The sequence below is a fragment of the Coregonus lavaretus genome (genome assembly GCF_964263955.1).
Source record: "Coregonus lavaretus genome assembly, chromosome: 36".
In the NCBI taxonomy this organism is placed as follows: Eukaryota; Metazoa; Chordata; class Actinopteri; order Salmoniformes; family Salmonidae; genus Coregonus; species Coregonus lavaretus.
Window position 1 is genome coordinate 29,812,208 of NC_140023.1, and position 25,617 is coordinate 29,837,824.

At 40.4% G+C, this 25,617-nt stretch overlaps 1 protein-coding gene across 1 annotated transcript in view; it reads left to right on the forward strand.

The window, feature by feature from the left end:
• The window catches only part of cdh23 (cadherin-related 23), a gene marked incomplete at both ends in the record, with an annotated part of 695,931 nt that overhangs the window by 491,135 nt on the left and 179,179 nt on the right, over positions 1 to 25,617 (forward strand). The window contains one exon of the mRNA XM_084153635.1: positions 25,158 to 25,347. Coding sequence (XP_084009761.1) covers positions 25,158 to 25,347 — 190 coding nt within the window. The remainder of the gene's footprint in view (positions 1 to 25,157; positions 25,348 to 25,617) is intronic.

Here is a 25,617-nt window from a genome sequence, read left to right on the forward strand (position 1 = left end):
ATACACAAAAAAAAAAAAATAATGTATGCACGCATGACTGTAAGTCGCTTTGGATAAAAGCGTCTGCTAAATGGCATATTATTATTATTAAAAGGACTGAAAACTAGCCCAATTTTTTTTTTCACAGCAAGAGAGATTTGTCATATTTCAACAATCTTTTTTACATTACTATCACGTTTTAGGGAAGACCCAGATGCAGACAGTGTCAAAGTAACAAAAGTTTATTAAGAACAGGGGGCAAAACGACAGGTCAAGGCAGGCAGAGGTCAGTAATCCAGATCAGAGTCCAAAAGGTACAGAACGGCAAGCAGTCTCAGGGTCAGGGCAGGCAGAGGTCAATACTCCAGTGTGGTGGGACAAGGTACAGGTCGGCAGGAAGGCTCAGGGCAGGCAGAATGGTAAAAACCGGGAAAACAGGAACTTTAGAAAAGATAGGCGCAATGGGAAAACCGCTGGTAGGCTTGACGAACAAAATGAATTGGCAACAGCCAAACAGAGAACACAAGTATAAATACACTGGGGATGATGGGGAAGATGGGCGACACCTGGAGGGGGGTGGAGACAATTCACAAAGTCAGGTGAAACAGATTAGGGTGTGACAATAACATTATCGAGCCAATTAAGAAGGAATATCATAGTAACTTGTAACGATGTTAGAAGCAAAATTCAGGTTTCCTCAAAATAATAATTATTGCAAGCTATGACATGACGTAAAAAAGGAATTTGAATATGTGGCAAGAGAAAATACAATTTGCCCTTATTAAACTCGCCAGATCATTTGCACAAGGGGGTCCGGTATATGACCAATATAGCAAGGCTAAGGGCTATTCTTAAGTCGTTAGCTGTGGTATATTGGACAAACAGTGGGGAAAAAAAGTACTTAGTCAGCCACCAATTGTGCAAGTTCTCCCACTTAAAAAGATGAGAGAGGCCTGTAATTTTCATCATAGGTACACGTCAACTATGACAGACAAAATGAGAAAAAAAAATCCAGAAAATCACTTTGTAGGATTTTTAATGAATTTATTGGCAAACGATGGTGGAAAATAAGTATTTGGTCAATAACAAAAGTTTCTCAATACTTTGTTATATACCCTTTGTTGGCAATGACACAGGTCAAACGTTTTCTGTAAGTCTTCACAAGGTTTTCACACACTGTTGCTTGTATTTTGGCCCATTCCTCCATGCAGATCTCCTCTAGAGCAGTGATGTTTTGGGGCTGTCGCTGGGCAACACAGACTTTCAACTCCCTCCAAAGATTTTCTATGGGGTTGAGATCTGGAGACTGGCTAGGCCACTCCAGGACCTTGAAATGCTTCTTACGAAGCCACTCCTTCGTTGCCCGGGCGGTGTGTTTGGGATCATTGTCATGCTGAAAGACCCAGCCACGTTTCATCTTCAATGCCCTTGCTGATGGAAGGAGGTTTTCACTCAAAATCTCACGATACATGGCCCCATTCATTCTTTCCTTTACACGGATCAGTCGTCATGGTCCCTTTGCAGAAAAACAGCCCCAAAGCATGATGTTTCCACCCCCATACTTCACAGTAGGTATGGTGTTCTTTGGATGCAATTCAGCATTCTTTGTCCTCCAAACATGACGAGTTGAGTTTTTACCAAAAAGTTCTATTTTGGTTTCATCTGACCATATGACATTCTCCCAATCCTCTTCTGGATCATCCAAATGCACTTCAGACGGGCCTGGACATGTACTGGCTTAAGCAGGGGGACACGTCTTGCACTGCAGGATTTGAGTCCCTGGCGGCGTAGTGTGTTACTGATGGTAGGCTTTGTTACTTTGGTCCCAGCTCTCTGCAGGTCATTCACTAGGTCCCCCCGTGTGGTTCTGGGATTTTTGCTCACCGTTCTTGTGATCATTTTGACCCCACGGGGTGAGATCTTGCGTGGAGCCCCAGATTGAGGGAGATTATCAGTGGTCTTGTATGTCTTCCATTTCCTAATAATTGCTCCCACAGTTGATTTCTTCAAACCAAGCTGCTTACCTATTGCAGATTCAGTCTTCCCAGCCTGGTGCAAGTCTACAATTTTGTTTCTGGTGTCCTTTGACAGCTCTTTGTTCTTGGCCATTGTGGAGTTTGGAGTGTGACTGTTTGAGGTTGTGGACAGGTGTCTTATATACTGATAACAAGTTCAAACAGGTGCCATTAATACAGGTAATGAGTGGAGGACAGAGGAGCCTCTTAAAGAAGAAGTTACAGGTCTGTGAGAGCCAGAAATCTTGCTTGTTTGTAGGTGACCAAATACTTTTTTCCCACCATATTTTGCAAATAAATTCATAAAAAATCCTACAATGTGATTTTCTGGATTTATTTTCCTCAATTTGTCTGTCATAGTTGACGTGTACCTATGATAAAAATTACAGGCCTCTCTCATCTTTTTAAGTGGGAGAACTTGCACAATTGGTGGCTGACTAAATACTTTTCTTCCCCACTGTATACTACAAACCCCGGGGGTGCCTTACTGCTATTATGAACTGGTTACCAACATAATTAAAACTGTAAAAAGTAATGCTTGTCATACCCATGGTATATGGTCTGAACCAGGTTCAGGGCTCGAACCAGGTTTATAATTGTAAATAAATCCCCTTTGAGCATGTGCATAACTATAGATCAATCCGACAGGAGAGTTTGACTGATGAAAGTTGGACAGAGGATCTTGAAATCTCTGAGCAAGAAAAACTTGGATGAACATAAAAAACTAATGTTAGGCTATTTTCTGCCAATTGTACTGTTATTATTACCAAATGTTAAGACTATAAATGGCCCATTTTGAGATTGACTTATCATTTAAATAGGCATAGGCTACAGACTAAAGTCTGTGTTTATGATTGTAATTCAATTTTGCCATGGTTTGCTTTGATAAAGGCAGGTAGCCTATAGCCCCTGATAGGCCTACATCTAATTTCAGATAGTCTACAGTAGCCTAGATAAGATGTAGGCAGCTTGCTTAGTTCAAATTAACAGACTAATTTATTTAATGAATAGCAAGGCGATTAAGAGGTAAGAAGGGTTTCCCAATAGCCTGCTGGAATAGGCTACTGAGGATGGGGGTCATAATATAAATCACTGAATTAAATATTAATAATATGTACAGTACCAGTCAAAGTTTGGACACACCTACTTATTCAAGGGTTTTTCTTTATTTATACATCAAAACTATGAAATAACATATGGAATCATGTAGTAACCAAAAAAGTGTTAAACAAATCAAAATATATTTTAGATTTTAGATTCTTCAAAGTAGCTACCCTTTGCCTTGATGACAGCTTTGCACACTCTTGGCATTCTCTCGAAGGAGTTCCCACATATGCTGAGCACTTGTTGGCTGCTTTTCCTTCACTCTGCCGTCCAACTCATCCCAAACCATCTCAATTGGGTTGAGGTCGGGGGATTGTGGAGGCCAGGTCATCTGATGCAGCACTCCATCACTCTCCTTGGTCAAATAGCCCTTACACAGCCTGGAGGTGTGTTTTGGGTCATTTATCCTGTTAAAAAACAAATGACAGTCCCACTAAGCGCACACCAGATGGGATGATGTATCGCTGCACAATGCTGTGGTTGCCATGCTGGTTAAGTTTGCCTTGAATTCTAAATAAATCACGAACCGTGTCACCAGCAAAGCACCCCCACATCATCACACCTCCTCCTCCATGCTTCACGGTGGGAACCACACATGCGGAGATCATCCGTTCACCTACTCTGTGTCTCACAAAGACACAGTGGTTGGAACCAAAAATCGCAAATTTGGACTCATCAGACCAAAGGACAGATTTCCACCAGACTAATGTCCATTGGTCATGTTTCTTGGCCCAAGCAAGTCTCTTCTTATTATTGCAATTCGACCATGAATGCCTGATTCACGCAGTGTCCTCTGAACAGTTGATGTTGAGATGTGTCTGTTACTTGAACTCTGAAGCATTTATTTGGACTGCAATCGGAGGTGCAGTTAACTCTAATGAACTTATCCTCTGCAGCAGAGGTAATTCTGGGTCTTCCTTTCCTGTGTCATCCCTCATGAGAGCCAGTTTCATCATAGCGCTTGATGGTTTTTCAAATCAAATCAAGTTTTATTCTTCACATGCGCCAAATACAACAGGTGTAGACCTTATAGTGAAATGCTTACTTACAAGCCCTTGCAGTTTTCAGAAAAATAAGTGTTAAGTAAACAATAGATAACAAAAAAATAAAAGCAGTAAAATAACAGTAAAAATAACAGTAGCGAGGCTATATAGAGGGGGTCCTATGCATAGATAATAAACAGACAGTAGCAGCAGCGTAAAAGAGGGGGTGGGGGTGGGACAATGCAAATAGTCCGGGTAGCCATTTGATTAGCTGTTCAGGAGTCATATGGCTTTGAGGTAGAAGCTGTTAAGAAGCCTTTTGGACCTAGACTTGGCGCTCCGTTACCGCTTGCCGTGCGGTAGCAGAGATAACAGTCTATGACTAGGGTGGCTGAAGTCTTTGACCATTTTTGGGGCCTTCCTCTGACATCACCTGGTATAGAGGTCCTGGATGTCAGGAAGCTTGGCCCCAGTGACGTACTGGGCCGTACGCACTACCCTTTGCGACTGCACTTGAAGAAACGTTCAAGATTCTTGAAATTTTCTGGATTGACTGACCATTAAAGTAATGATGGACTGTCGTTTCTCTTTGCTTATTTGAGCTGTTCTTGCCATAATATGGACTTGGTCTTTTACCAAATAGGGCTTTCTTCTGTATACCACCCCTACCTTGTCACAACACAACTAATTGGCTCAAAAGCATTAAGAAGGAAAGAAATTCCACAAATTAACTTTTAACAAGGCACACCTGTTAATTAAAATGCATTCCAGGTAACTACCTCATGAAGCTGGTTGAGAGAATGCCAAGAGTGTGCAAAGCTGTCATCAAGGCAAAGGGTGGCTACTTTGAAGAATCTAAAATCTAAAATATATTTTGATTTGTTTAACTCTTTTTTTGGTTACTACATGATTCCGTATGTGTTATTTCATAGTTTTGATGTCTTCACTATTATTCTACAATGTAGAAAATAGTAAAAATAAAGAAAAACCCTTGAATGAGTAGGTGTGTCCAAACTTTTGACTGGTACTGTATATGAACTGAATATGCTTGTCAACAACAGCCAGTGTTTATTTTTTAGAATTTGTTTTACCTGTAGCCTAATCTGTCTACTGTTACTGTCAATCTAATGCATTCTAACAACTGATCGACAATTGAGATAGAGCTTTGATAATTTCCAATTTAATTAACTAAACATGTCCAATAATAATTGCATAATAACACAAGGCAACAACAACAATAAACTGAAATTATAGGCTATTTATTAAAATGGTTTGTCAGCTCCAGGTAGGCTACACAAGTGGCACAATGACTCCAGTGATATCGTCATTTCAACATATTTATTGTATCAAATGGTAGCCTACAATGGCATAAACATTAATAGGCTACTTGATGGCCAACAGAGGCAAATGTATCATTCTCCACATTTAGCCTAATGTCAGTTTCATTGAGGACGTTTCCCCATAAAAAGAACAACGTGAGGAAGTTCCATAACTTCCATTTCAAATTTCCACTTGGGCAGCCCCGAGACCCAATAACTAAGCATGCATAAAGCACTTCGCTTGATACCGTTTTCTTTAAGCAGTCAACATTAGAATGCAGTTTAAACCACCTCCGAGCGAATTTATGTAATACGCTCTAGTGCACCCAAAGTCGTTTTCCAGTGCTTTGTCTCCATTATTTCTTGATGTGCATCAGTTCTAGCGTATTAATATGTTTTATGGAAAATGGGTTGGAAATAGGTGTCTCCATAATGACAATAGCCTACCTACAACTGGTAAAAAGTTGTCACAACGTGCACTCGTGCTGCTCTCTCCTCTCGCTCACATGACTCAGCCAATAGCTGTACTGCTCTCTCAACACACACACATACACCCCTCCGGCCCTCCCCACCACTCAATCACTCAGCAACAGCCTGCCTCACTGACAGTCAGCAGCAGCAGGTCACAGTGAAATATGTCTATTTTTAAGAGAAATGCCATGGCAGCCGCGGTACAACTTAGAAAGCCCAAAAACCCGCAACAAATACAATTTCTCCCACAACATCATTTTCAAAGTAGCCTAATTTGGCGGGAAAACCGCAAACATGGCAACACTGACTCCACCTATAGCTTCCTCTCCATGTACACATGAGTATCCTCCTCCCTCAGCTCCTCAATGTCTCAATGGCTCCTCAATCTCTTTTTAGAAGGTTTAGTAATGCATTATTTGCCTCGACAAGCACCCCAGTTCCAACCAGAATACCTGAATCAGGGCTCTACATTGCAACCATTTTACTTGCATATGCGCCAAAATATTTTGCTGTGCGACCTGGAATTTTAATTTTGGAGTACCAGTGCGCCTAGAAAAATGTAGGATTCTAACATTATTACCTCGAATATTTTTTATTGTGCTCCAAATTTTCTTTGTGCGCTTACATTTCTCAACTTAGGAGCACACGTCCTCCTTTTTAAAAAAAAAGGCCCTGTGTATTTATACTGGTAAACCTTACTGATAAGACCATGAAAATGTTCTCTCCTTCCCATATATCCCTCTCTCCCCCCGCAGTGTTCCTCCGGAGAGGCCTGCCTTGGATGAATGAGACTGAGGGTAACCCCCAATACTACCACCTTGCCTCACTGAAGAACGATGAAGGCAAGACTGAGGAGTACAAGTACAGTTCCATGGTCTAGGAGAGAGGCGACATGAATGAGTAGTGTCGAGGGCAAGTGGGCCAGGAGAGGAATCACAGACATACACTAATACATAATCACATACAAACGTGTGTTTATTGTATGTATTTGATTCAAGTAATCATCAATCCCATGATTAGATTAATCAGTTGAGATAGTTCAGGGCCAAAAAATGACTAGGTCCCCGAGGAGAGGCTTGAGAACCACTGAACTAGACTAACCACATTCCCCACGTCATCTCTCCCTGGCTACCGTATGTAGACATGATCCAACTCTATGAACACATTTACTATACTTCAATGAATGTTTATTACGTGTACCTGTTTGTTTTCTTTGCCGACCACAAGAATGTAGGTTAGATATGAGAGCATGGCTTGGTTTTTAAAAAGTTTTAGTGTTGCTACAGTTTGCAAACAAAGTAATTGTGACACTCTTTATGTTTTTCAGGTGATCATGGTGACAGTCTTATCATAGAGATGGGCAACTCTAGTCCTCGGAATGCAATTAGTTTAATCAGGTGTGTTGGCTGGGGGAAAAAGTGTGACGCCAATCAGGCCCCCGAGGGCTGGAGTACCACGATGAGGATGACCAGATCGAGATGGAATCAACCGACTCGATGCAAGATCCAGCATGACCTGAAACGGCTCTCCTGGAGAGTTACCGTCTTGCAGGTTTTCTCCAACCCTAATCTAGCGCACCTGATTCTAATAACAAGCTGGTTGATAAGCTACAGGAGGGTAAATCTCCAGGAGATCTGAACCTCCACCTTGTCCCCCCACCCTTTTCTCTTGTAACCTCTCTCCTGGACTGAGAGGGATGTAAACACAGACAGCTTGCAGCTACCACATTTAACAATGTGTGATTCATTCACCATTACATCATTATTTAAAATACATCATTATTTAAAATAAAATGAAAAGTCTTTGTTTCATATTATTGTTTGTTTGTACTAAGGAGGTCCGGGAGGTTAATATGAATAGTACTGATGACTGTATTACAGTCATGTTGGTAAGGTTTACTTGAATGAAATATTATGTTTTTTATGTTTTGGTATTGTAATACTTTCTGTAACTGGTCTCATCACCTGCTGCTTGCATTTCAATAGCTAAATTGTTTATGAATTACACAATTGCCAGAAAGTGAGGATAAATCAGGCTAAAATGCTGCACCATCACTCAACAGCCATCTTAGTGCAGAAAAACATGGCCTGGACAAATTATATGTATGATTTTGTGACGAGACCCCAAATAATATAGGAGATATGGCCAAAGAGTAGCAAACAGACGATCAAGGTGAGAATAGACATATCTATAATGCTCTACTTCTGTTTGATGAAACTGTCGCGGCATTATGCAATTTTATGTAATTTTAGAGCATTGTTTTGAGTAGCTAGCTAGCTACGGTGGAGAGGTTGGTTTGATGAATGTTTGTAGCCAATCTAGGCTCATGCCATTTACATAGTTCATCTACCTTGAATTCAATAGTGATTTATAATTATGTTTGATGAAACTGTCGTGGCATTATGCTATTGAATATAGCTTTATAGCATTGGTTTGATTAGCTAACGTAGCTCGCTAACTAGCTACGGTGGGATAGGTTGGTTTGATGCAACAAAATGAATGTTTGTAGCTGGTCTGAGCTCATGCCTTTTAAATATACACAAATCTAAACGCATCATGCAACAATTTAAAAGATTTTACTGAGTTACAGTTTATATATGGAACTCAGTCAATCGAAATACATTCATTAGGCTCTAATCTATGGATTTCACATGACTAGGAATACAGATATGCATCTGTTGATCACAGATACCTTAAAAAATGAAAGTAGGGGCATGGATCAGAAAACCAGTCAGTATCTGGTGTGACCACCATTTGCCTCATGCAGCATGACACATCTCCTTTGCGTAGAGTTCATGAGGCTGTTGGTTGTGGCCTGTGGAATGTTGTCCCACTCCTCTTCAATGGCTGTGTGATGTTGCTGGATATTGGTGGGAGCTGGAACATGCTGTCTTACACGTCGATCCAGAGCATCCCAAACATGCTCAATGGATGACATTGCTGGTGAATATGCAGGCCATGGAAGAACTGGGACATTTTCAGCTTCCAGGAATTGTGTACAGATTCTTGCAACATGGGGCTGTGCATTGTCATACTGAAACATGAGGTGTTGGCAGCTGATGAATGGCATGAAAATGGACCTCAGGATCTCGTCACGGTATCTCTGTGCATTCAAATAGCTATTGATAAATGCCATTGTGTTCGTTGTCCGTAGCTTATGCCTGCCCATACCATAACCCCACAACCACCATCGGGCGCTCTGTTCACAACTTTGACATCAGAAAAACGCTTACCCACACAACACCATACACGTGGTCTGTGGTTTTGAAGCCGGTTGGATGTACTGCCAAATTCTCTAAAACAACGTTAGAGGCAGCCTTTAGTAGAGAAATGAACATTCAATTCTCTGGGAACAGCTCTGGTGGACATTCCTGCAGTCAGCATGCCAATTGCACGCTCCCTCAAAACTTCAGACGTCAGTGGCATTGTGTTGTGTGATAAAACTGCACATTTTAGAGTGGCCTTTTATTGTCCCCAGCACAAGGTGCACCTGTGTAATGATCATGCTGTTTGATTATCTTGGCAAAGGAAAAATGCTCACTAACAGGGATGTAAACACATGTGTGCACAAAATTTGAGAGAAATAAGATTTTAGTGCGTATGGAACATTTCTGGGATCTTGTATTTTAGCTCATGAAACATGGGACCAACACTTTACATGTTGCGTTGATATTTTTGTTCAGTATAACAATAATGAACTGTAACAAATACAATAGGGTTTCACCAGCTTCATTGCTGAACCATTAATTCAAGCTGCAAGCAGCGTTGCCAGGGTTCAAGCTGTAAGATTCAGTTTTTTCAGAAATATCCAAGGACATTTAGTTTTCAGTTGTTTCAGTATTTTCAGTAAATTGTTTAAATTAGGAAACATAACCTCAGGAGTCATAGTCAAGTCATTTTCCTCCCTTTCTGCCTCTATCATAGTAATGTCAGTCTGAGCTTGGCGGTAGTGTTGCACGGTATACCAAAACTTCTGCACTTTTTATATGCGTGTTTATTTAGAGCTAGGTACTAGAATTTTTGTTTTCTTTCAGTACTTCTGTCAAATGTGTCTCACGTGATTGAGAGGATCACGTCAATCAGCACAGCCCCTGGCTTTAAAGCTCGAAGAGCAAAGTGCCTGCTCAACCTACTCATTCATTGCTAGAGCTGTTTGTCCCTCATTAGCTCCCCAAATGCCACTCATGCTGCACCGAAGTTAACACTTGAATAATGCAACACGGCATGTAGAAATATTGAAACTGTTCATTACTGTTCGTAAAAATAATGTCCTTACAGGCTAGAACACTTTTACAACGCAAGACGATCCCAGGAAGCTTCCAGCTTTAATTGTAGGCTAACTTTCCTTGCTAGTTTACAGCTGAATACACTACCGTAGTACTTTGTTTGTGATAATATGAAAACGCAATATATGCTGATTTCAAAGCTGACTGTCACCAAAACCGTTATTTATTCACTTCATCTCCCTTGCCACCAAAACCTCATTAACTTCTTTGTCTTCCTTTGCCTTCCATCTGGTTTCCAGTAGATTCAATAGCCACAGCCACGTTCTGCCTCTTGAACGATGTCATTCATTTCTTAAAGAGATAGCACACACTTTTAGAAAATAAGAGATTGTTTCTTCAATGCAAATGTTGCTAATCCGTACAATAAAATAATATGTTCTGTTAGCAGTTGCTAATAAAATTAGTCCTAAATGGAAGGGATTGTTTGCCATCTGTAGCCCCATGAAATCAACTAAAAGAAGCTCAATAACTCAATGCATGCACACACTCCTATTGAATAAAATGCACTCACCTGTATTGTGAATAGACCTAGGCTACATCTTGATTTACCCAGTTTATCAATAGAGATTTACCATTCAAATTACTGATTACCATGATGTAGTTTTGTGGTTGGATTGGTAAAAACAAAAAATGTATTGTATAATTGATTCAATTAATGCATACGTTGCTGTCAAAAAAAAAAGAATCATAAAATTTAATGATATTGAATGCAAAGATGCCTAACGACTGAACAGAGCAGTAGCTGAGTTTATCTGTCTGGATCAAGTGCCATTCTGTGACTTTGGCTAATTTTGTGGTATCGTTTTGGTATTGAGTATAGTGATGGTATCGAGTATTGTGATACTAAACCTGGTATCGTATCGAAGTCAAAATTCTGGTATCATAACAACAACACTTGGCGGGTAGCCCAACTCTTCTTAATGGCCTCTGATCTCCTAAGTCCTCGTTTACGTTGGATATAAGAAGAAATTCACCATAATTAGTCCACTGTTATTCAATACTTGCAAGAAAAATAACAGAAGAAAATAGGAAATCCAGCAACTCTTGGAGGACAGTGGAACTTGATAGAAGAGCTTATTTATTGCAAAAATTAAAATCAGCTATTTCATCTCTTGGCATTCATCAAGGTATTCAGAAACAGATGTTCACACTAGACTTCACATGTGGAACTTATCAATGATTGTAATTGTATTGATAACTACAGTATGAAGGTTCACAGTATTTACACATTTTCTGTTTACACATTAATATTCAACTCTAACATTCACTACACATATGAGTACCCAAGTAAAACTTGTAAGTTAACATGCACATTATGTGCACATTTTTTGTGTTTGCGCATTTGTGCAATAAGTCATTTGCTTTGATTCTGCTAAACAGGGTCCATATGTGGAGACCTTATCAATGTGTGGTGTGTTATGATTTACCTGAAAACATCATTCACAATAGTCTGTAACCCAATCAGATGAACACATGAAAAAGACAAGAGAGAATTAGTTTAGCCAATGTCAAAATCTTTCACAGTACATTATCCAATACATTTAGTGTTAGTCTATAAAATATTATTGAGTGTACCAGCTGTATGTGTACATTGTGTGTTTGTGTTTTTGTGTGTGTGTGTGTAATCATCCTTACTAGGTAGTAGATGGTTATGGTTATAACATGATGGCCAGTAGTGCCTCTTTCTAAAACATTAGCTAGGTTTCCATAATGTTGCAATATATTACATCCTCCAGGAGATCTACTGGGTGTGCAGACTTTTGTTCGAGTCCAGCTCTAACACAAAAATTCAGCTGCTCAACATGACCTTTATTAGCTGACTGATGTTTCAGCAGGGCTGGATGAAAAGCCTGCACGCCCAGTAACTATCCAGATGGTGGATTGAGCACGCAGTAGCCTAACAGTGCAGTTATTTTACTTTGTGGGAGGTTAAATGCCGTGCTGAAGGGTACAACAGCAGGAGGTTGTATATACGATCAGAGATGAGCAGTGGTTACTTCCATCATACAACAACATTTTCAGTGACTTTTTTTGGCCAATGATATTACCGACCATTTTTGACTTCAGCTTTCGGACAAGTAAAAAAAATCTGTCCTACTTGTCCCAAGTAGACGTCAATAAAAAAGCTCATTTCAAGCCCTGTGTGATCTGTGTGACTTACCTATAAGCACCATCACAATAGCAGATCAATTCAAATCCAATCAGAACACCAGAAATAGACAAGAGAGACAATTAAGTTAACCAATGTCCACAAAATATTTCACAGTATAGTATCCAATACCGAACTGCTAATACTAGCCTAGATTGTTACATTGAGTGTCAGTTAGGTTTGGGTGATTTGGACAAGTGGCTGAAAATGTTAATGTCAAGTCCAGTGTGGTAGGAATAGGCTAATTACTCAGAACGTCACTAGTGTGTTTCCCTTCTGTGAACTTCCCTACTCCATTCTTTACTGCCAATTTTTCAATAGGTCTACTTGTTGCTGAGGAATTCATCCTTATCTCATCAGTACTAGATAATATATGGTTGTGTTTATAACATACTGGCAACATAGTGCCTCTTTCTAAACCATTGTTAACTTTCATGCCTGGAATTTATCAAATTGTTCAGACCATAAATGCTCATATATTGTAGAACAGTGGAGGCTACTCAGAGGAGGAAGGGGAGGACCATCCTCCTCAGTGAATTTAATAAAAATAAAATAAAAATAAAATGTTTTAAAAAAGTTATCCTTTTTAGATAAAACTATACTATATATATTTACGTCACCAAATGTTGATTAAAACACACTGTTTTGCAATGAAGGTCTGCAGTAGCCTCAACAGCGCTCTCTGGGGTAGCACCATGGTGTAGCCGGAGGACAGCTAGTTTCCATCCTCCTCTGGGTACATTGACTTCAATACAAAACCTAGGAGGCTCATCAAACTGTCTGTTCAAGCTCGGTAGTTAATGTAGTGTCCAACTGAAAATAACTTTTTTTTTAAAGTAGAAATGACACAGTAATTATGACAACTTCCGGAGGACGTCCTCCAACCTATCAGAACTATTTCAGTATGAACTGATATGTTGTCGACCCAATCAAAGGATCAGAAAATGAATCTAGTGCTGAAAACATAAGATACAGCTACAGTTGAAGTCGGACGTTTACATACACATTAGCCAAATACATTTAAACTCAGTTTTTCACAATTTCTGACATTTAATCCTAGTATAAATTCCCTGTTTTAGATCAGTTAGGATCACCACTTTATTTTAAGAATGTGAAATGTCAGAATAATAGTAGAGAGAATTATTTATTTCAGCTTTAATTTCTTTTATCACATTCCCAGTGGGTCAGAAGTTTACATACACTCAATTAGTATTTGGTAGCATTGCCTTTAAATTGTTTAACTTGGGTCAAACGTTTCGGGTAGCGTTCCACAAGCTTCCCACAATAAGTTGGGTGAAATTTGGCCCATTCCTCCTGACAGAGCTGGTGTAACTGAGTCAGGTTTGTAGGCCTCGTTGCTCGCACACGCTTCCCGGAGGATGTCCTGTAGTTGGCTCAAAGAAAGAGAAAGACAATAGTTGAACCGTTTGGAACAAATATTTTTTTTCAAAAATGAAAGTGAAGCAAGAGAGAGAGAGAGAGAGATAGCTATATTTCGTTGTATTTGTATTTTTTTTTACTTTCACTTACCTACTCAAACACCCAGCTCAAACAGATAGGGAAGCTATGTTATCTAGCTGGCTATAGCTATCCAGCACTGGAACTCTTCCAAGTCAAGGTAAGCTTTATTAATTTATTGCCACCGTGGGCCGCCGGTGTAACTGCTAAACTGCTTGCTGTACACTGTACTGCGTGATTGTTGTCGGGTTATTAACACGTTAGTTCTAGTAGCTAGCTATGTTGACTATGACGCATTAGCTAATATGGTGACAATGATGTAGACTATGTGTAGTGGTTATGGTATGAAGGTTTGGCTTGTTAAATGTTTTTTCACAAGGTCACAGACAGCTGTTGTATTGTGCCCTGAAGTCCACAAGCGAAGGGAAAAGGTGAGAGGAGGAGATCGCGTAAATGCGAGAAGGAATTATACAACAAGCAAATGATCATGCTGTTTGTATGTGGCTGCTATGAAAGTGAACTGTGTTTGTGTGATCAGGGGTGTTTTCATTCCGCTGATTCTGTTGAAAAACTTTTCTTAAATAGAAGCAAACGAAATGAAGATAAACATACCTGAATTTGTCCAATAGAAACTGTTGTTTGTAACTGATGGACTAATGATTACATTGAGGGAAAAAAGTATTTGATCCCCTGCTGATTTTGTACGTTTGCCCACTGACAAAGACATGATCAGTCTATAATTTTAATGGTAGGTTTATTTGAACAGTGAGAGACAGAATAACAACAAAAAAATCCAGAAAATCGCATGTCAAAAATGTTATAAATTTATTTCTTTATTACTTATTCCACATTTTGTTATGTTACAGCCTGAATTCAAAATTTATGAAATATATTTTTGTTGTTGAAATTTTTGCAAATGTGTTGAAAATGAAATACACAAATATCTAATTTACATAAGTATTCACACCCCTGAGTCAATACTTTGTAGAAGCACCTTTGGCAGCAATTACGGCTGTGTGTCTTTCTGGGTAAATCTCTAAGTGCTTTGCACACCTGGATTGTGAAACATTTGGCCATTTTTCTTTTCAAAATTCTTCAAGCTCTGTCAAATTGGTAATTGATCATTGCTAGACAAGCATTTTCAAGTCTTGCCATAGATTTTCAAGTAGATTTAAGTGAAAACTGTAACTACTCAGGAACATTCACTATCTTCTTGGTCAGCAACTACAATGTAGATTTGGCCTTATGTTTTAAGTTATTGTCCTGCTGAAAGGTGAATTCATCTCCCAGTGTCTGGTGGAAAGCAGACTGAACAAAGTTTTCCTCTAGGATTTTGCCTGTGTTTAGCTCCATTCCGTTTATTTTGTATCCTGAAAAACTCCCCAGTCCTTAACGATTACAAGCATACCCAAAACATGATGCAGCCACCACTATGCTTGAAAATATGGAGAGGGATACTCAGTAATGTGTTGTATTGGATTTGCCACAAACATAACACTTTGTATTCAGGACAAAAAAGTGAATTGCTTTACCACATTAGTTACCACATACTTTAGTGCCTTTTGTTATTTAGGCTTGCCATAACAAAGGGGTAGAATACTTATTGACTCAAGATATTTCAGTTTTTCATTTGTAATTAATTTGTAAAAAAATAACTTTGACATTATGGCGTATGGTGTGTATGTCAGTGACCCTAAAAATGAATGTAATACATTTTTAATTCAGACTGTAACACAACAAAATGTGGAAAAAGTAAAGGGATGTGAATCCTTTCTGAAGGAACTGTGAATGTAGCTGAGCAAATCTGCAGTGTATAATAATATGGTTTTGTTTGGATGCATGGTGGCGCTGTTTCAATAAAAACAAATCACGCAAGCAGAATGGCCTAGGGCTAATAAGGAATTTATCTGAAGGTGAAGTTGAATTGTCATTGAGACATGAATTCAAAATAATATGTACGTAGTGGCGATTTTAGCGTAAATCTTGGTGGGGCAAACAAAACCAAAAAATATATGCATGCCAGCAAAGCCACTACACAAAACAACACTAAACAATACATTAATTGCACTATAACAGAGACAAACGGTGCCAACAAACTGTTAAGACCTACAGTTGAAGTCGGAAGTTTACATACACTTAGGATGGAGTCATTGAAACTCGTTTTTCAACCACTCTACAAATTTCTTGTTAACAAATTATAGTTTTGGCAAGTCGGTTAGGACATCTACTTTGTGCATGACACAAGTAATATTTCCAACAATTGTTTACAGACAGATTATTTCACTTATAATTTCACAATTCCAGTGGGTCAGAAGTTTACGTACACTAAGTTGACTGTGCCTTTAAACAGCTTGGAAAATTCCAGGACATGATGTCATGGCTTTAGAAGCTTCTGATGGGCTAATTGACATCATTTGAGTCAATTGGAGGTGTACCTGTGGATGTATTTCAAGGCCTACCTTCAAACTCACTTTGCTTGACATCATGGGAAAATCAAAATAAATCAGCCAAGACCGTGGAAAACAAATTGTAGACCTCCACAAGTCTGGTTCATCCTTGGAAGCAATTTCCAAATGCCTGAAGGTACCACGTTCATCTGTACAAACAATAGTACGCAAGTATAAACACCATGGGACCACACAGCCGTCATACCGCTCAGGAAGGAGATGCGTTCTGTCTCCTATAGATGAACGTACTTTGGTGTGAAAAGTGCAAATCAATCCCAGAACAACAGCAAAGGAACTTGTAAAGATGCTGGAGGAAACTGGTTCGAAAGTATCTATATCCACAGTAAAACGAGTCCTATATCGACAAAACCTGAATGGCCGCTCAGCAAGGAAGAATCCACTGCTCCAAAACCGCCATAAAAAAAGCCAGACTACGATTTGCAACTGCACATGGGGACAAAGATCGTACTTTTTGGAGAAATGTCCTCTGGTCTGATGAAACAAAAATAGAACTGTTTGGCCATAATGACCATCGTTATGTTTGGAGGAAAAAGGGGAGGCTTGTAAGCCGAAGAACACCATCCCAACCGTGAAGAACGGGGGTGGCAGCATCATGCTGTGGGGGCGCTTTGCTGCAGGAGGGCCTGGTGCACTTAACAAAATAGATGGCATCATGAGGAAGGAAAATGATGTGAATATATTGAAGCAACATCTCAAGACATCAGTCAGGAAGTTAAAGCTTGGTCGCAAATGGATCTTCTAAATGGACAATGACCCCAAGCATTCTTCCCATGTTGTGGCAAAATGGATTAAGGACAACAAAGTCAAGGTATTGGAGTGGCCATCACAAAGCCCTGACCTCAATCCTATAGAAAATGTGTGGGCAGAACTGAAAAAGCATGTGCGAGCAAGGAGGCTTACAAACCTGACTCAGTTACACCAGCTCTGTCAGGAGGAATGGGCCAAAATTCACCCAACTTATTGTGGGAAGCTTGTGGAAGGCAACCCAAAACATTTGACCCAAGTTAAACAATTTAAAGGCAGTGCTACCAAATACTAATTCAGTGTATGTAAACTTCTGACCCACTGGGAATGTGATGAAATAAATAAAAGCTGAAAGAAATAATTCTCTCTACTATTATTCTGACATTTCATATTCTTAAAATAAAGTGGTGATCCTAACTGACCTAAGACAGGGAATATTTACTAGCATTAAATGTCAGGAATTGTGAAAAGCTGAGTTTAAATGTATTTGGTTAAGGTGTATGTAAACTTCCGACTTCAACTGTACATAAAGCTGTCCCAACAGCAGAGCTTTCTTCTCAGCACCATGGAGTAAATCCTTACCACTGCTACACCTGGCTGTCAGCCGAGCTTTGTCTGGCAGCCAAACAGTTCATTCAGCCTCATTTACTGCCTTTTTAAAAAACATAGCTGATATGGCTATCTTGCTTAATCAAATGTGGTTTCTACTGACAATTGAGATGTACAAACTATGGCATAAGGTGACGACTAGCGGATATGAGGCGATCCGTAATTTCGCTTAAGACATTAATGAGCGAGCTAGGACGGACGTAGTCAATATAGCTATTTTTTCAGCACTTTTGAAATGTACAGCGACAGAATTCAGAACAGGGGCCGTTCTTACAGTATTCTCCCTGTACACCAAGTCCGAACCGTAGGATAAATAAAGTGGGCATAACATTTAACATTTAAGTCATTTAGCAGATGCTCTTATCCAGAGAGACTTACAAATTGGTGCATTCAACTTAGGATAGCCAGTGGGACAACCACCACTGGGGGAGGGGGGGTGTAGAAGGATTACTGTTATACTATTCCAGGTATTCCTTAAAGAGGTAGGGTTTCAAGTGTCTCCGGAAGGTGGTCAGTGACTCCCGCTGTCCTGGCGTCGTGGGGGAGCTTGTTCCACCATTGGGGTGCCAGAGCAGCGAATAGCTTTGACTGGGCTGAGCGGGAAATGTGCTTCCGTAGAGGTAGTGGGGCTAGCAGGCCAGAGGTGGATGAACGTAGTACCCTCGTTTGGGTGTAGGGACTGATCAGAGCCTGAAGGTAAGGAGGTGCCGTTCCCCTCACAGCTCCGTAGGCAAGCACCATGGTTTTGTAGTAGATGCGTCCTTCAACTGGAAGCCAGTGGAGTGTGCGGAGGAGCGGGGTATAATCAGACAATGAAAGCTCTTACAATATTCGATGATTACATTTCTCAAAAACAAGTTATAGGCTACATGTCAGAACAGTAGGCTAAGTTATGAGGGGGAAAGGGACCAAATTATGAGGGTGAGGCACATGGGCTACTAACAGCTTACTACACAACATACACTTAGTATTACTTTCTTAGCTATAATATACATATCTCCCTGGCATATTACATCATTTATGCAGCAGCATACAATACATTTTTGGACTCACTTTGTTGTGCTGTGCTCACTTGATCAGGAAGGTGGTGCGGCGGTCCTTCTTGTGGGAAAATATTGTCATCAAACTATGTCATCAAAGTCTGGCATTCTCTGGATGTATGGTGCTTTCAAGAACTGGGAACTCTAAAAAAACAAGGTTGAATCATGACATCAGTGATCTTCAGGTCGGAGCTCTAGAAGAGGCCAGAGTTCCCAACTTGGAATTCCTAGTTGGATGACCATTCAAAAAGTATTTTCCCAGTCGGAGCTCGTTTTTTTCAGAGTTCCCAGTTGTCTTGAACTCACTGAAGTCTGAGATTTTCAGAGTTTCATGCTCGAAGTCATGCTGGATTGACAGCATGGCCAATGTATTCAACCTTTTCTGGCCCATGGTGTTGAATGTTTATCCTTTTAAGCTTGGAAAAGATACCCTTAAACCCAGACTTGGACCACACACCCACTCCACTGAATAGCAGGCTAGTGATTGCTTTGCAATGCTTGCAGTTAGCCACTGATTTCTTCCAAACAACTCATTGTTGAATTTGCGATTTCCAACTTATTGTGTAACGTTTATGTCCAATAGCCGATGAGCACCAATATATTATATCCATCATTTCTCTTCATATGACAAGGATTAAAAAGGATTTGCCAGTAGACTGTCAACTTGATTCATGATTATCACTGGTTGTCTAGCTTGCTAGCTAAGATTTTGAAAGTAGGATGTTGACATGATCGGTCCAATCAACGCTGTGGTAGATATAATGTGATTTGATGTCATTTTATCTGTGGCCAATAACCTTAAGCCATCTTGAATGGGCACTTCTAATGTAACGCTATGGCAGCACCCAAGGGGCTTTAATTTTTTAGCTCTCCCCGTAGATTCTACGTAGACGTAGTGTCCCCATGAGTGACAAAACATTGAGCCAATCACGGTGCAACTAGAGAACATTGGATAGGTTTTAATCATCACAGTGGGAACAACATCCCCTATCCACCTCATGTGTGAACGCTTTTAAAACACAGAAGCCAAATGCGGAAACTATGGATACAACTTCCTCCGCACTCGTGCATTATCATTATTCATATGCACCCCATTAGAAATCCCTGCTTTAGCATGTTTCTGTTAGCTGATACATCATAGTAAAATACACCATATTACTGTCCTGCTAATGTGCCTGGACTTTGTAGGCTAAACTGCCGAGATAAACCCCATAACTGATCCAAATGGTTGCCCAATCAGGCAACCTAGATGCACTTATTTTGAAATGAATATGCATTCTAAATGCCAGGCTTTTGAGCGGTTATTCAAATGACAGTCTATTTATTCACTGCAGTTTACAGACTAGAGTTTTGTACTCACTTGAAAACAATAACATTATTCATTACATTGTGTTGTTGTAGCCTAGGTAGGATAATTTTCTTTCCCCTAAAAAAACTGAAACAATAGGGTAGCTTTTCGGGGACTGGGAGGGTGCGCAGCCTTGTGAGCGTACATAGTGTAGGCTACTTATGATTTCTTTATATGTGACCGACCGGCTCGATTTGGTCTTATGTAGCAAAATTTGAAATTGTGATTTTACATTCGATAAAAATAGAGACTCAGATCTAGAAAATGGTATATCATACACTACAGTTGAGGAACAATAGAAAAGTAATTCTTCTTTGAAAGTTAATAAACTTGTAACCTCACTTTTGAGAAAATGGCCTTTAAATGTTTTGGTACACCCACTGGAAAGCTCTTCTTTGTCTACACCCATTCAGCATTGTTCACACCCTCTTAAGCTATAGCTCCGCCCTTAAACTCAGAGCATTGTCAGATTGTCCGTTCGTAAATTCAGAGCATTTCTCTCTCGGAGCGTTCAGCGCGCACACTGGACACTCTGGCTGAGGAGTAGGGTTGATCCGAGCATTCTGTCCTAACAACAGCAGCCAAGCACCCAAGCTAACTGGCTAAAGTTGGCTAGCTTGCTTGCTACTTCCAGACACAAATGAGAGAACAGCTCACTGACCATTTTACTTGCCCTAGCAGAGCTGCTAAGACAGTTTTTTTGTTATCCAGAGTGACTGCAACTGTGCTGCTGGCAACAATTTAATTACGCTTTTTTGCCAATGTTTACTGACACCATATTTAACGGGTGTTGAGCATTCGTAAATTTGTAAGTTATTCTGCGCTCTGGCACACTCAGAGGAGAGTGCTCTGAAATCGGAGTAGATAGCCAGAGCGAATTTACCAGCTACGTCTATCAACAGTTGTCGCATTGACATCATGAACATTCTATTGGAATGGTTACTTGCATAGTGGAGTCTTTTGTTTAGACATGTAGCTAGCTAGCTAAACAATGAACCATAATCCCAACTCATGACATTACTACCCTGCATGAATCTGCAGGTAGCTAACCAACCAGGTTCAATGTTAGCTAGCTAACATTAGGCTATAATAGCAAAGCAAATGGCTCTGAGATACAAATAATATTACTGCACAGATCATACATGTAATGTTAGCTAGCGCGCCAGCCAGCTAAGGTTAGCTAGCTAGCTAACAGTACACTTTCTAACAAAATCAGAAACGTGTAATATCTGAAAATGTAGCTAGCTAGACTATCTTACCCGTAAACATGGATGGACGCTTCACCCTCTCTGTCACGGATGCCATGGTTGCCCTTAGTTTGAAGATGTAATCTCCTTAGCTATCATACTTTAATTCCACTGATTTCAAAACTCGATCTCTCGGCATGTCCAGCCCACTCATTATCTCAGCCAATCATGGCTAGCGGGAAGGTTGCTGTTTTTTTCTGTGGCTAAACCAACTAGACTCGTAATTTAACATTGTTATTCATATTTACAGATGCCATACAAGTTTGTTATTAAGGCACATGAAAGTTCACATGTTCCAGAAGGCATTTCTGACAAAAAAACGCATTTCGATTTAAAAAAAGTTTACGTTCAAATGGCTCTCCTGTGAAGTAGTGACGCGCGACAGACGCCTATTTTCCTGAAACAAGTCACATATGATCAACTTTTTTTATTTCGCTGTGCAAATTTACTGGATATATTCACTGCGGTATTAAGCCTAACATTGAGCTTATGAATTATGGGCTAATATGCATACACTTCTAACTTCTAAGGCTATAGTAGGCTACATGTCGAGCCTGTCTGTCTTCATTGTTCTGTTGCGCAAGTACGCACCTGGCCTCTCCGCTGCCACGGCTATTCGTTTTAAATCTTGTGGAATTCCAGGAAAAGCGAGACTACAAAAGCTTGTTGAACCTTTATTTCAACTTATTTTCTTTAGCCTACTAATAGCCTATTGGAGGAGAGATGCAAGCTTGCTCTTGCTTGCTGAATGTACACCAGGCTATAGATTTAACGGGGGAGTTGAAAAGGAGAAGCCCATCTTTTCCTATAGTAGGTCTATCTTAACACCGGGCTACATCCTGACAAAATAGGCCTACACCATATGAGTGGCCTCCTAATGTACCTTTCTGGACCTTCTAAACTGTCGAGAATAGACCCAAACTTATCCAAATGGTTGCATAATCAGGCCTACGCTGTTGGCCTATGCTGTTACTGCAGTTCACAGCCTATGGACAATAATTGCGAATTCATTTGATAACAATAATAAATTCCTAATTGCACTGTGTTGTTGTAGCCAAGGTATAATAATGTTCTTGTCTAAAAACATAGACCTAATCAATAGTGGAGCTTTGTGTGCCCGGGGACCACAGAGCGCAGCCTGGAGGAACACACTACAGATCTGCCATTTCATAATCTGTTAACCTATTTTTATTGCACGCTGACAGGTAAATATTTAACCTATAGCCGTAATATTTAGCTAATGAATGGCCTAATATCTAGCTAATATTTAGCTTATTACTTCGGCTACACATCGCTAGCCTCTCCCTACCAGCTGTTCCCGTGTGCAACAGGCTATATGCTATGCAAGTTTCTCAGAAATAGGCCATTCCTCTTCTCGTGAAATCCCAGGAAAAGCTATAGGCTACAAAAGCTATAGGACATTTATTTTGATACTTTTTTATACTAGGCCTAATAGTTTATTAGGGGAAATAAGCTGGCTTGCACTTGCTAATTGCTTAATGTAAAACAGGCCTTGAAAATGCATGTCGGGGAAAGTTGAGGAGAGAAAGTGCATTGGTGTGATCACTTTTGGCTGGTTATGATAACATTGTTGCACTGATGCATTGCAAATAGTTGCACAGGTCATACAGAGATGAACACAGTGAAAAAGAAGACCCAAAGGAATTGACAACCATTAGAAAAATAGAAATCACTTGCAAACCATTTGAGCAACAAGGCAATGACATGCTGTAAAAGATGTGCAGGCTAAATAGTGTTTGTTGTTTAATTGCTACATTTAAATATTAGTTACTATATTATTTTTCATTAGACCTACATGTATATTGAAGTATTATTTGCAGTTGTCACTATGACAATGAACATACCCTGAAAGCACTGAATGGTCACTCTGAACCAGTATCTGTGCCACAGAGTTTCTAAACCCAGAGGCAGAACATTGCAAGACTTCGGGGAACGCTTCGAAGCAGATCAAGTAGACCAGTCTGGGGTTTGGGGTTAGAGACGTCAATGAGAGAAGTTAAACATTCTTCCTTACATGTTAATTTTCTCGAAATCTAAAGACACAACCTAGATTCAACCCAATGTCTTAAGTAGTTGAACATGTTATTTCTCCAACCTCGTGAAAGTGACAAACTGACACGTTTTAATTTTCGCCAAAAACTACTTTATATCGAAGGCATGCCTTTGATTTGACAGCCTGCACATGCACAGTTCGGCACGAGATACCAGATGATGCATTCCTGCACGAGCTTAGCTAGCCAACGTCGACATGACATCGCCTACAAGTGTGATCAGGGATTTCTATTGGAGAAGCAGTTTCTGCCTATCTTCAAACTGTACTGTCTTTGTCTGTGCGTTAGAGACCTCATGAATGGTCTTCTGTTACAGCCTTATTAATGCAGTAGGATGCGTTGATCAGTTGATTGACAGGTGTAGGACTGTAGACCAATAAACTATAAACTTTCCTCTAGTGTGGATGCTCACCAATGTTTTATAGTTATGTAGCCTATAGTTTATCATTATAGTTATCGTTATAGTTATTGGCTTGGTGGATGGCCCGGGCCTTAATTAACTCTACCACAGCACAACTAAAATTATTATCACAACAGAACTAGCCTACTAGTAGGTCTAGATAACATTTGTGAACTTGAATTAAATAAATATACAATTACACTTATACACTTACACTTATACTTGTTTACTTGACTTTTATACTCTATAAATGTTTGCCACCAGCATGCTGTGGTAGGGAAGTAAAGCTGAAGACGAATCCATCACTTCCGTTGTTTGGCTGTGCCCATAGCAGCGCTCCAAAATTAGGTGGATACACTTCCTCATGAACTCAGTCACAGTGTCAGTGTATACGTCAATGTCTCAGAGGCAACCCGGAACATGTCCAAGTCTTCGTGATCAAAACTAGTTTGAAGCATCGATTTCGATTGGTCAGACCAGCTTTGAACCGTCCTTACCACGGGTACTTCCTGTTTGAGTTTCTGCCTATAGGAATGGAGGAGCAGAATAGAGGCATGATCTGATTTGCTGAAGGGAGGGCGAGGGAGGGCCTTGTAGCCATTCCGGAAGGGAGAGTAACAATGGTCGAGAGTTTTTGATGCGCGAGTAATGCAGGCAATGTGTTGATAAATCTTTGGTAGCGTTTTCCTCAGATTTGCTTTATAAAAGTCTCCAGCTACAATAAATGCAGCCTAACGATATGCAGTTTTCAGTTTGCACAAAGTCCAGTGTAGTTCCTTGAGAGCCGTCGTGGTATCGGCTTGAGGGGGAATATATACAGCTGTGACGATGACCGAAGAGAATACTCTCGGGAGGTAATGCGGTTGGCATTTGATTGAGTTATTCTAGGTTGGGTGAACAAAATGACTTAAGGTATTGTACGTTACCACAGTCACACCATGAGTAGTTAATCATGAAACATACACCTCTGCCTTTTTCCTAATCTGCATCGGATGCACTCTTAAATGTGCTGCTACTCACATAATGTTGCTCAAGTTATGATGTTGCGTGCATTTTGTCACATGCTCGCAGTCAAACAACCAATAATAACGTGCAACCCTGTGTTTGGTCTGGACTGCGTTCTCACTGGCAGCGAACTGCACCACTGTGAAACCACCCTTTTTGAGCGAACCACGGTGTGGATATAATGTTCACACCAGTCCAAACGAACCAAAATAAAAAAACGCACCAAACCATTTGGAAAAAAACGCACCAAACCATTTTGGTGTGAAAGCCCCCTAAGACTTATTCCTCCTCTCTCCCCTAACTCCTCCTTATTTCTTATCCGCTCTTCTCTCTTCCTATCTCTTCTCACTCCTTACCCCCTCCTCGCCCTGCCTCCTCCTTCCTCTCCTTCCTCTCCTCCACCCCACTCCCTCCTCTCCCCACTTCCCCTTCCCCCCACCTCCCTCATAAATCCCCCCAGGTGCTAGCAATAGACCCAGACGATGGGGACAATGGGACAGTGGTGTACAGCATCAGCCCAGAGAACCCCTTCTACACCATCAACAGCAGCACAGGGAAGATCAGGACCAGCGGGGTTGTGCTGGACAGAGAGAGTTCCAACCCCAAAGACACCCTGCACATGAGGACCATCATCGTGTCTGCTGTCGACAGTGAGTCCCAACCCAGGCCAGAACTCTGTCTGTCTGTCTGTTGGTAGATTGGTTGGTCGGTCGGTCTGTGTGTCTATTTGTCTGTCTGTCTGTCTGTCTGTCTGTCTGTCTGTCTGTCTGTCTGTCTGTCTGTCTGTCTGTCTGTCTGTCTGTCTGTCTGTCTGTCTGTCTGTCTGTCTGTCTGTCTGTCTGTCTGTCTGTCTGTCTGTCTGTCTGTCTGTCTGTCTGTCTGTCTGTCTGTCTGTCTGTCTGTCTGTCTGTCTGTCTGTC